This window comes from Paramormyrops kingsleyae, chromosome 9, assembly GCF_048594095.1.
Source record: "Paramormyrops kingsleyae isolate MSU_618 chromosome 9, PKINGS_0.4, whole genome shotgun sequence".
Taxonomy (NCBI): Eukaryota; Metazoa; Chordata; class Actinopteri; order Osteoglossiformes; family Mormyridae; genus Paramormyrops; species Paramormyrops kingsleyae.
The window spans coordinates 25,927,486-25,939,218 of record NC_132805.1 but is presented as its reverse complement, the minus strand read 5'-3'; the positions used below and the strand labels follow the sequence as shown (position 1 = coordinate 25,939,218).

Genomic DNA, 11,733 nt, shown 5'->3' with positions numbered 1-11,733 from the left:
CTGAGAACATAAACTGATAGAATTGATGTTGGCAAAACACTTCTTAAAATGTTATCTTCCTCTGTTTACTCACGTTGAATAAATACATTTATCTAGCATGAATGCCCTGGAGACATCTGTGTGACTTCACACGGCAAAGTGGAAAAAAAGAAGCCTGGTGGAAATGCAGAATCGGACGCCTTAAAACCGCCGCAGCCCGACTGCTTACGAGGTCCTGGGTGCACGTGTACGCTAGCGGGCCGGTGGAGAGCGCCAGAAATGAGTCATCTTTCCTCATTGGTTTTGGTACCTAGTATTATTTAGTAAAATAACAGGCTTTCTTATGGCCAGTCGGTGGGGATAATCAACCTTACAATACCATGATTATTCATGTGGGTGTCATGCAAGTTTAATACTGGCTTATTAAGTACTTATTTGACCTGTAATATTAAATATGCCATAATTAAAAGTACAATATGATCATTGATTCTGATATTTATAATACAAAATATTTTTATGTAGGTGATCTTCATTATATGCAAATCGCAAATCGGTAAATAAGTCTGTATACTAAGGGTATGGTTGATAAACACAGATGCTAGCCTAAGGCCGAGATATTCTGTCTGTATTCTTGTGAAATTCTAACATTTCTTTTCAGTGCCTGAGATTTCCTTTCTATCTTAATCTTAATCTTCCTATCTTGATATCAGTTGAGCCGTCCCTCCATCCCTCCTTTTGTGCGCTCACATTGCTGACGAAGGCTCCTCACCTGCTCCTTGCACCTCTCCATTAAACAATATTATTTATTCATCTGCGTCACAGAACAGCGGGTTCCCCTGTGCAGTACAGTAGAACCATTCAGGCACATGCAGATGGGCACGGAACAGCGTGGGCCATCCCACATGTGGATACAAACACGGCAGGACACATGTGAAGACATGGTCTCTCTGGTCAGCCATACAGGCTCAGCAAGAGGGAGCGTGTGGGACACACATCCATGCCTTTTCCTCTTGTTGTAAGGACGCTGTTGTGTAAGTTCTAAACTGCTCCTTACTTCTGTTTTAGCACCTGGAATTGCCTGTAAAAATGTCCCTGTCAGCCTGTCTGTCTCACCCCATAGTAACAGGGAGCCCGCAACACAGTTTTCTCCAAGTCCAATAGGTCCTGTTTTGTTTTAATTTGTATTTATTTCAGATCATACATTCAGATCATCAGTTACAGAATGTAGTCACCATGCAATATATTACATGGCAAATAAAATGTAAAACACATGCACATATATAAATATAATTCTAATTTAAAATCTTTAGCTTCAATATTTGTGAATATGCCATTGTCTCAAGGAGTTTAACCTTTAAATACCTAACAGGAGAAACGTAGCCCTTGTCTCCATGAATCTTTGACGAGCTGTGGCATATCTGTACAGATTTCACAGAGTCTGGAAGGTGATCAGATGTGACATTAAGCTCACACAGTAACAGTTTGCAGTGTCCTCTCTGGCATCCAGGGGCCTCGTACAGCTACTTGGGTGCAAAAAGGCAACTGGTTGCTGAGTTCTGGACCTTAAATAAAATACACCAGACAAACACAGTGTATTGCCCAGACTTTGCTGGTATTCGCCTACTGCACTCTGCACATTTTTTTGCTCCCTTACCGTAAATCAGAGGTTTGAACAGAAGCAATAAAATCTAATTTAATGTTTTGGCTTGCAGAAGCATAAGAAACTTATTAATGGTTCAAGCCAAGTACTGATTTCTGAGACACTGCACCCCTGTCACCTTCCCTTCATGGTAATGGTCTGATTGTACGGTTAATATTATGCACAATGTGTGCTATGTGATTTTTACAGGCTAATTAAAAGAGCACAAAACAATCAAATCAGAAGGCAAGCAATGACCACCACACAATTATATTTAAGGAGGAAATAAATCACATGGCATTCAGAATATTTTAAGTACGTTTCATGGGTGTTATTTAAAGATTACAAGGCAAGGCCATATGAGGGAAAGGTGAGAGGAAAATTCGGTGCAATCTCGGACCAAGTTAGAACACAGAATAAGCACCTTCATTCTGAAAGAACGGAGCATTTGGGTTTTACTTGTTCTCGCTCCCTCTCTGTTCCATGCTCAGGCCAATACAAGCTAATCAGCAAACTTTAAACTGCTGTAACCTATTCAAAGGCCAAGAGAACAAGAATTTTATGATGAAATATCTGACTCGCAAATCTTTTTTTGGGGTTGAATGCTCGAGGATTTGGGGAGGAAGGTAGAGTGGAAGAATAACAAAGGTGTCCTCATCTGACCCTGGGATAGATGGCGACTGGCTACTCGACATGTCGCCTGCCATTTCCTCTCATGGGAGCTACTGTTGCCAAGGTCGTGGTGAGTGTCAAGGAGGTTTCTAGCAGATATAATCCTTTTCTTCCCTGGCAAGCTGGTTCTGAGTAGTTCTCCCTTGCGGTTGGTGGACATCAGTGCGATGGGCTGCCCTTGCGGCACAGCTGGGCTCCTGAGGTAAGCGTCTGTCGGTAACGCCTGTGTTTGCCCGTCAGCAGCGTGTAGAAGAAGGGGTTCACGCATGAGTTCCCATAGGTCAGCCCCGTGAGGATCCTGTTGACCGTAACCTGAGTGCTGGTCGGGATGGACCTCAACACATCCGGCCGGTAGAGCGGTAGGAGCTGCCAGATCCAGAAGGGCAGGAAACAGGCCCAAAATGCAAGGACTATGCCCAGGATCAGGAGCAGCACCTTAGGGCGGGGAGCTCGTGGGGGACAGCTGCTTGCAGTCGCACATGGAGGGTGGGTCTGGGACACCCAGTAGAGGCGGCCCAAAGTGGCATACAGGCCCCCAATGGCTAGTCCTGGTCCTAGGATGCTCGTGCAGAAGAGGACGCTCATGTAGGCCTTGGAACTTTGCTCATCCCACGCAGGTACGCAAAGCTTGCCGTCATGGGTGCCCCCATCTTCCAGGTGGAGTGTGATCATCATGGGAAGACTCAACGCCACGGCCAACCCCCAAGCGAGCACGACCCTCAACAGACCTGAAGATGGCGAGGAGGAGGTGGCCAGGGGATCTGCCACGGCCCTGTAGCGGTCCAGGCTCATGGCGGTGAGGGTGAAAATGCTGGCGTGCATGGTGAGAAGATCCAGGCTGAGCAGAAGCCGGCAGCCCAGCTCCCCAAAAGCCCAGTCAGCGGCTAGGCTGTCGTATACGATGAAGGGGGTGGTGGAAAGGTAGAGGAGGTCTGCCAAAGCTAGGCTCAAGACCTGGCGGTAAAGAGACGAAGAGGAGGAGGAGGAGGAAGATGACATGGAGGGGGAAGGTAGAGAGGAGACCGGAGAGCAACGTGGTAAGATAGCGGGACAGAGCCCCCCTACACAGTAGCAGGACCTGCCATGACGTCGCCTCCCTCTTCTGCGTTGCAGAAGGAGCCCCAAGGTGTACAGGTTTCCGCAAATACCCAGGAGGGCCATGAGGGAGAGCAGGGAGCAGAAGAGGGCTGTGGAGACGAGGCTTGGGGATGGGGAGAGAGATGGTGAGGAAGATGGCAGAGACGCATTGGGAAGCAGAGGGAGCGTGTGGGAGGGCCCGGGGGAAGGGGAGTTAGAGACCGAGTTAGGGGAGTCCATTTTTCTGGCCTGAATGATGTGGAAATTGGTAGTAACTAATGTTAATGTTAGGTTGGGAACACCTACATGAAAGTAGAAGAACCAAGATGAAGGTCAGATTGATTGGTGAAAGTTAGCTATGGGCCAATCACAGCCAACAGAGTGTCATGTAAGCTAGAGGAACAGAGACAGAGATACAGAAATGAGAAGGAAATGCAGGGTGGGGTGGCAACAGAAGAATACAGTTATTAGCAAAATCCATCAAAAACCTTTGTCTTAGCTCACTGAAATATGAAATTCATGTCTAAAATTTGATTTGAACGCAGAAAAAGTTAATCCCAACACCATGTGCTATAATAGAGTTTAGGAGAGGCTGCCACATAATGACACACAATGGCTTGTCTCTCCTGTCTTGTTTATTTCCCAGACATGGGTTCGCTTGTTCGGGTTCCCGCTTTGATACAGTGAGTGAGAGACCACCCTGGCGTCGGGCACCAACACTTCAGCACGCAGCGTTACGGGCCACTGGCTAGCCAGACTGGCCTGGCGCAGACGTACGGGCAGGCATGTCTGCCTGTGGCGCGTCTCGGCACTCCTGCCTTTGGCTTCTGATTTACACCCCGCCGCGTCTGAGTCGAAGACCATGCCTGGGCCAAGCATCACGCTCTCACTCCATTACCAAAGTTAAAGAACATTTTCTGCACCAGCTTGCAGAATTCCTAGGGTCTGGTTTTCGGAGATGCTTACTGGAAAAAAATAATCGAAATGGTATTTTGACCCCTCCCCATTGACTCTAAGGGTGCGATCACCTGCCGGCATTATATATATATATTAAGTATCATTGACTTGTAAAGATATAAATGACTTGTTAAGAAATAATTGCAGTTCCTATATCTAACTCGGAAACAAACAACATCTCACCCACTTTGTATAATCATAATAGATGTCAGACTCCTTCAAACTCCTTGTCTTATTTGTATGTCTGTTTTCAGCTCCATCTTTTCTGTAATTTCAAGGCTGTAATGTAAAATTATTCAATATCAAAGACTACTCAGAGGGACTATAGAGAAGAAACAGAGACAAGGTGACCCCCTGAGCACTGGGGTTAAGCGCTACCGTTTGAGCAGGAGGAGCAGTAAATCGCCCTACCTTAGAGCCCAAAATCACTAAAGTAACACTTAACTGAATTCATCAGACATAAATCTTTTCCTTTACATATGCATTTAATTTAAAACAAAAAAGGGAATGAAAATTTTGTAAAGCGATATATTTTAAACCGAATGGTTACTTCGTATTCAAATACGATATTAAAACCAAATATTAGAAAAACGCGTTCAACAAAACAAAAAAGCGGTTATTGGAAGGCCTAAATTTGCGATTGATTTCAAGGTACTTGATTATGTCAAATCAGGAATCATCGGAGCTACCTGGACGCCAAAACCGCACGGAAACAACTTTGGTTGCCTTTATTAACAAGCTGTTTAAACGACGATTTTCATATTGATAATACAACTAAACACTTGTGTAATAATCTCAATTCTGTAGCATTATACATACAGTAGGGCCTATATATACCCTATACATAATGCTAAAAACCGGCTTGTGCAAGATTAATAGGACGAATAATGTCTTCATATATAATTAAACAATTACACGAAATATGACTACGATATTTATTAAAATTACCTTTAAATGCAGCCTGGAGAAGATGAATATGTAGCATTATAATCCATATAATTCTGCGTCGCATTGCTGTCTTGTCTTGTCTGTAGGTACTCGTGCTTCCATCGTCCAGGCAAAAGTGGAATGTGAAAGAATAATTTTGTTGTTAATTTGATAATTTTCAAGTTGGCGTTGTGAAAAAAATCAGACGTATGTTTGAATAAATGTTTCTAGTAATCATTACATTTCCACAGCAAGTCAAGCGACGGTGTCTAGCTCCCTGCCCCTGTGCGGACTCCTCTTGTGTAGCTTACTTACCGCCCCCTCATTTGTTGCATGCGTGTGAGAGGGAAAAAGGGAGAAAAAGCGAGTGAGGGAGAGAGATGCACGGAGAAAAGCTTTATTAACCTTTTCTCATACTATAAATTTCGCTGTAACTATATTGATTTAATCTGGCAGAGAACGACTTGGTTGATTTTTCGTCCCTCAATAAAGTCGCCAGTTATCTACTGCTTTCTGGAGCAGGTTTTAAGTTACGCGTGAACAGAACTCCCCATGCGGTTAATATTCAGTATAAGTGAATACATTTGGATTAAATTAAACGATATAAATATAATTAATATTAATATAATTTGAATGCATCTGTAATAAGTAGGCTACTACTTTTGTTATGTAGCTTGGTTTCCTATTTATCATACGGGTTTAATCTTGTGGATTTATTTATACAACTATTAGCCTATACATACTTTATAGAAGCTCTAGGGAAAACTCTTTTGCATTCAACTATGACGTAAATTTTAACAGAATTTTTCCTTATTTAGCCAAAGCGACGTACAAGTGAGGTAAAACATTTTATTCAATACTTAATATAATAACAACAATTATTAAATCCATCCACAAATGAATATTAAAAGCCATAGTGCCAAGCGGTTTACCACAAATAAATTTATTCAATTTTTTTATTCTTACATTTTTTGTCAAATTAACTGCGGCAATTAAAATTCAATGCAAGATCAAAACTGAATTTTTGGTTAAAATGTATCCAATCCTGTTGTTTATGTACTAAATAAATTTAATTTTACAGCAACCTCACACTACCTCTGCGGCTGATAGTAATATAATTTTGCGTTTGAAATCCAAATTTTAACACATACAATTAAGACAATGCTAGTCAATAGAAGAGCATTCGCGTTTACAATTTATAGATAGACCTAAATGAATGCAAAGCATATATCCAGATTTAATAAAAAAAACAAATTAAAGTGAACAAAAAATACGAACTGTAGCCTTTACAACATCAGATTTCTGGACTATCAGACTTTTAAACCTTGAGTTATTTTATATTTGTTAAATATAGGCTAAATGTTAAAGCAACTATTACACTAACCATATTTTTTATTTTTATCTCTTGTACAGTGTCGAAAAGAATTTAATTATTACCAAATTAAACACGGCGATACACGTCCCTGTGCATTTGGCGGTGACGTATTTCGTCGCTCCAACGAAGGATCGGGATCCAAACTGGGAGGCGCACGTTCTCCTTTCAGGGAAGTTCGGATGACTCACAGAGGGATCCCGTCCAGCGCAAAAGCACATGTGTCCCGCTTCCTGACACATCAGCCGGAGGCCGTAATACATTTTCTGTCGCTCCGTGAACCGCAGCAATAAGTAAGCGTCTCCACTTCGCCCAACGATAATACGCCTGCAGCCGCCAATGTTTTTGCAGTAACGACATACCCAACGAGCTACGAATCAGGCATGTCACCGATAAAACAATATTTTGCATCTATTGCTCAGAGTATTGTAAAAACTTACGATACTCTGGTTTTATGTGTTATGATAATGCAATGATTTGGTGGGTATTATAAAGCGGCTTGGTGATGCTGCAAAAAATGGCCGGTCCTGGGGTCCCATGTGTTGAGTAGCGCAGACAGAGTGAACCATTAAAATACGGAAAAAAGAGGGGGGACATACCTATCCCCGCAGGGCGCGAGGAATTTGAACAAATACCTGGCACGGTCATGCCAAAATAGGAAAGCAGGAGAGAGAATTGGGGTTTGGGGGCGGGGTGCACTGGTTGAGCAAGGGCATAAAGATACAACGTATGAGGTTAGGCCTACATTATAGGCTACACAGAAATGTTATTTTAACGAAGATGCCGCTGATATTCGATTCTTCATTATATCCAACTGGATCCAGTCGTCACATGTACTTCCGATCTATAGTAACATTTCGGTCCACTTACGAAATGGCATCTCCATCAACAATTAAATCATCATCACCGCCATCATACGGTAGCTGTTGATATTAACATGACTATCGCTCTAATAACTTTTTCCTCAAACGATCTGCAGTAAAAAATGCGACATAACTCTGGTAGGCCTATACGAAATATTTATAACATTTATACCAACAGCACCGCTCAACTTAGTGAACCTACACTTGAACCTTGTAAAATGATACAATAAACAATAAACAAATAACAAATAAAAATAAACAAAAGCGAGCAAGCAATTGTTCTTTGACCGTCCTTTCTTCCCGTGTTCTTCCTTCATTATGTTAATGAAGTGTCTCTGAATGCCGACTGACGAATTAGCCACCTGTTGTTTCAGAGCGCTCAGCAGATTTAATTAAATGGGCGGACATTTTTCGTGTTACAAATGTCTGTTTTTTTCCCCTGATTAGGTGGGCTCACAATGAGTTATTGATTTCATCTAGGGGGTGTTTATGTTCCTGTCACTTTCATTTATTTACCGGCGGAGTGCCTAGCTCACTCCATGATTGTAACTTTATTCTTTTGTCTGGGAGATCCAATAAGAAATTTTATGTGTGAGATTTACGCCGGTTTCCTGATGCTCCCAATAAACATATATGTAAATGTGAAATAGCCGTCTAGAACAGCAAATGCATTTATAGGACAGTGATAGAAGGGTGTACTGAGTAGTCTAACCAAGCACCTTGTAAAAATACAGCTGTTAGCACAGTGCACTGAGTAGAGTGCACTGTGCCGTTTAAGGTATTATCTAACTTTTCACTCAGAGCCTGCTTGCTGCAGTGTATATATATATATATATATATATATATATATATATATATATATATATATATATATGTGTGTGTGTGTGTGTGTGTGTGTGTGTATTATGTTTACATTACCAAATGTTCTCCACAATGTGATAAAAACCTGTTATTTTGACGTGCGGATTTTTCAGTTCCCGTCAAGATCTGTAAATCCAATCAAAAAACTAGAAGTGCCAAAAGTATCATATTTTGTTTGGTTACTTATGGTTAAGTTTAGGGCTGAGTAAGGGTTAAGGTCATCATGTTGGAATTACAGTTTTCCCTGTAGAAATGAATATAGAGTCCCCACAAAGACTATTTCAAATGTGTGTGTGTGTGTGTGCGTGTGTTGGCTTATACAGATGCATAATTTGTCAGGCAGGCTGGGGTGGTTGGAGCAATGTGTCAGAAATTGGACCATAAATGGACTTAGCAAGAGTGACAGCTGATCCAGTAGATGGGTGCTTATTGTATGAACTCTTTGAGCTGTATCTCCGCTGGCTGCCCAGTTTTTGTGTTTCTGTTTTCTTGTTTCTGTCCATCACATTATTCTTCACAGGCAGTGTCACTTGAAGGTGAAAACACTCATATTTAGCTAGGCTCTGTCCCTACAAATGCCTTCACTATTAATTCTACTGTCAATGCAAGTACGAATCCATTGTCATGGATTGTTTGATGATTGGCAGCTCGGATCTAAGTGTTTGCTAGTTTATTACAGTCAAAATTAATCATTTGTTCCCAGATGATACATTTCACCAGAATCAGAATTGTTTATTTATCACCAGGCCCTACTTTTAAATATGAGGAATTTGCCCTATAAAGACAAAGAACATAAGACAATTTACAAAACAAGCAAGACAATTAACATAATGAATTATACACATAAATAAAATACAGTAATGATATTCAGAAATTTAGGAACAAAAGTCTTAGCTTTAGCTATGCTTTAGATCCTTTTAATAAATGAGTCACCTTGGACGGATCTACCACAAGGAGGAGTTGTACTCCTCTGACTTTGGCTTAATGAAGCACAGATGTCCAGGATACTATGGGGAACCCCTGTGTCTGACTGTATGCTCCAGACATTAACTCGGGAAACACTGGAGAACGGCTGTCTACAGGTTAACATCAGTGGACTGTACTTCCTTCTTAGTACTAAAGCAAGCATATATTAACACTTTTTTTTTCTTTGCCACTTGTTGTAGTAAAAAAAAAAGCTGCCACCACTGATGATGTCCCTCCAAACACTGACTGAAGGGGGCAGCAATGGTGACATCCATGGATGTGACTCTCTGAATTACCAGCTGTAATCGCACTAAGAAGGTGGAGACTTCAGAGCAGTATATCTTTCCTGTGATGATTTATTTTTGGCAGTGAGGGCTGAAGGATGATGGCATTAAGTTTCCAGCAAGCAGGAGTTACCAAGCTGGCTCACAGTGTCGTCTCCTTCACTGCCGGGGTGCCACACCTGTTCACCATCATGTCGGTGTCACCTTTCCTCAAAGAAACAGACCTCATGCTCATTCCTCATACTTACTCAACAAATGCACTGCATCTGTGGTGCCCACTGAACTTGCTCCTTCCCTCATCTTACAGTTGAGGTGACGATGTTTTTGTCTTCATTTTTGCTGACAGCTTACGTTGCAATAATGAATCTTTGAAATAAAAAAAACATTTTGAGAAGACTTTGTGGAGAAATTGACTATTTGCAGTAACAAGCTACATCCTTACAAATACATGCTTATGTAGTATTTTCAAGGTTGGGTAGTAATGGATTACATATAACTGGGATTAACTGAGACTGTGCAACTATATATCACGCTTACCAATCTTCTGAAATCAAGCTACGTAATTCTGATTGCAATATAATCGATCACTACCCAACCCTGAGTATTTTGTTACATTATCGTAGTTGAAGACTGCTGGTTCATTTTAGGTCTAACCCAATACTGCCATCTGGTGGATGTGTGCTTTAAAACAGGACGGATTTAACTTGGATTTGACTTGGATGCCAGGATGCCTGAGCAGGTAGGACTGTGGCTTCACACATCTACAGCCTGGGGTTAGGCTCCGGGCCCCTCTCAGTATTATGGCCGTTTGCATGCTATTGCCATCTTTCCTACGGGTTCTCTGGCGTCCTCCTGAAGTTCAAAAACATGCAGTTAGGTGAATTACCTACTCCTGTAGTGAGTGAAAGTCAGTATGTGTAATGTGCTGGATAGCAACTGGATAGCCTCGTTTGAGGCCTTCCCACCTTGTGCCTTCCTGGAATATGCGCCATGCTCACCATAACCCTTTGGTGGCTGAGCACTTGTGTAGTGTAGCTCACCAGTTTGGGATGCTGTGCTTTTAATTGAACGGTTGATGGTTGAAATCCTGTGGTGAGCAGTGTGATTTTACTGTTGGGCCCTTGAGCAAAGCTCAAAAACCCAGTCGGTTCAGGGACCAGCTGACCCTAATTTCTGAATTGTACCCTACCTTGGATAAAAGCGTCTGCTAAGTGAATCACATATAAATGTAAGATGTATGGATGAGGAAAACTTAGCATGTAGATCTATATCCTCTGGATCCAACCAGATACATTTCTGTGTCCTTGGACTGGTTTATTATACTACATATACACATATATACATGCATACATACATAACTAACTTATATATACCACACACACACACACACACACACACACACACACACACACACACACAGGTATCCCTCCCAGTTTTACAAATGTAGAGCGATCCTACGAAACCTTACGTAGACTGAAGAAGCAATCCCCAGTAATTCACATGGTAAACATTTTTGAGCGTTCCCAGACCGAAAAATAACCTACCAAATCATACCAAATAACACAGAAAACTAAAATAACACTAACATATAGTAAAAGCCGGAATGATATGATACACATATATAAAGTAATATATGACCAATAATGTTTGTAGAGTCTGGTTTCACTACAAAAGGGACACGTTCTGAAAAATGCGGAATTTAAGCGATGTCGCCGCTGTGCTACAGCTAAGGTTGCCAACCGTCCCGAATTGTCCGGGACATCCAGAAATATGGGTGATTTTGATTCGTCCCTTCAGTGCATCAAAATCACCCATATTTCGGGATGTCCCGGACAATTCGGGACGGTTGGCAACCCTAGCTACAGCCTACCACACGTTTATTGACCGAAATGTCGTTATGCATGACTATACATCTGTAATGAGCTCGCTAATAAACAAATGCTTAACTTTATTTTGTCATTTTTTTGGTGAAAGTGAAAATCCTTTTCGGACTTCTTTCAGTTAGCGAAAACAGGTGTTAATAAAGGCCTTGCATATACAGCCGTGAAGCGAACGTTCGTAAAGCGGGGGATGCGTGGATATTTATATTTCATGTGTTTTGTTGATATTTCCTACCTATCATTTATGTGACGTTTT

At 41.7% G+C, this 11,733-nt stretch overlaps 1 protein-coding gene across 3 annotated transcripts; it reads right to left on the bottom strand.

The window, feature by feature from the left end:
* Positions 1-1,143: 1,143 nt before the first annotated feature.
* On the bottom strand, positions 1,144-8,158 carry uts2r3 (urotensin-2 receptor 3). Of its 3 annotated transcripts, none has more exons than XM_023830142.2 (3): positions 6,689-8,158; positions 5,273-5,367; positions 1,144-3,760 (listed from the first exon to the last, which is right to left on the bottom strand). In XM_023830142.2, exon 3 carries the CDS (start codon positions 3,605-3,607, stop codon positions 2,450-2,452), a length of 1,158 nt encoding a protein of 385 aa, XP_023685910.1. In that variant the 5' UTR covers positions 3,608-3,760; positions 5,273-5,367; positions 6,689-8,158; the 3' UTR covers positions 1,144-2,449. The 3 variants fall into 3 exon arrangements, with proteins under 3 accessions (XP_023685910.1, XP_023685907.1, XP_023685909.1); XM_023830139.2 differs by lacking the exon at positions 6,689-8,158 and adding an exon at positions 4,512-4,603 and having other exon boundaries at positions 5,273-6,605; XM_023830141.2 differs by lacking the exon at positions 6,689-8,158 and adding an exon at positions 5,493-6,605.
* Positions 8,159-11,733: the final 3,575 nt, after the last annotated feature.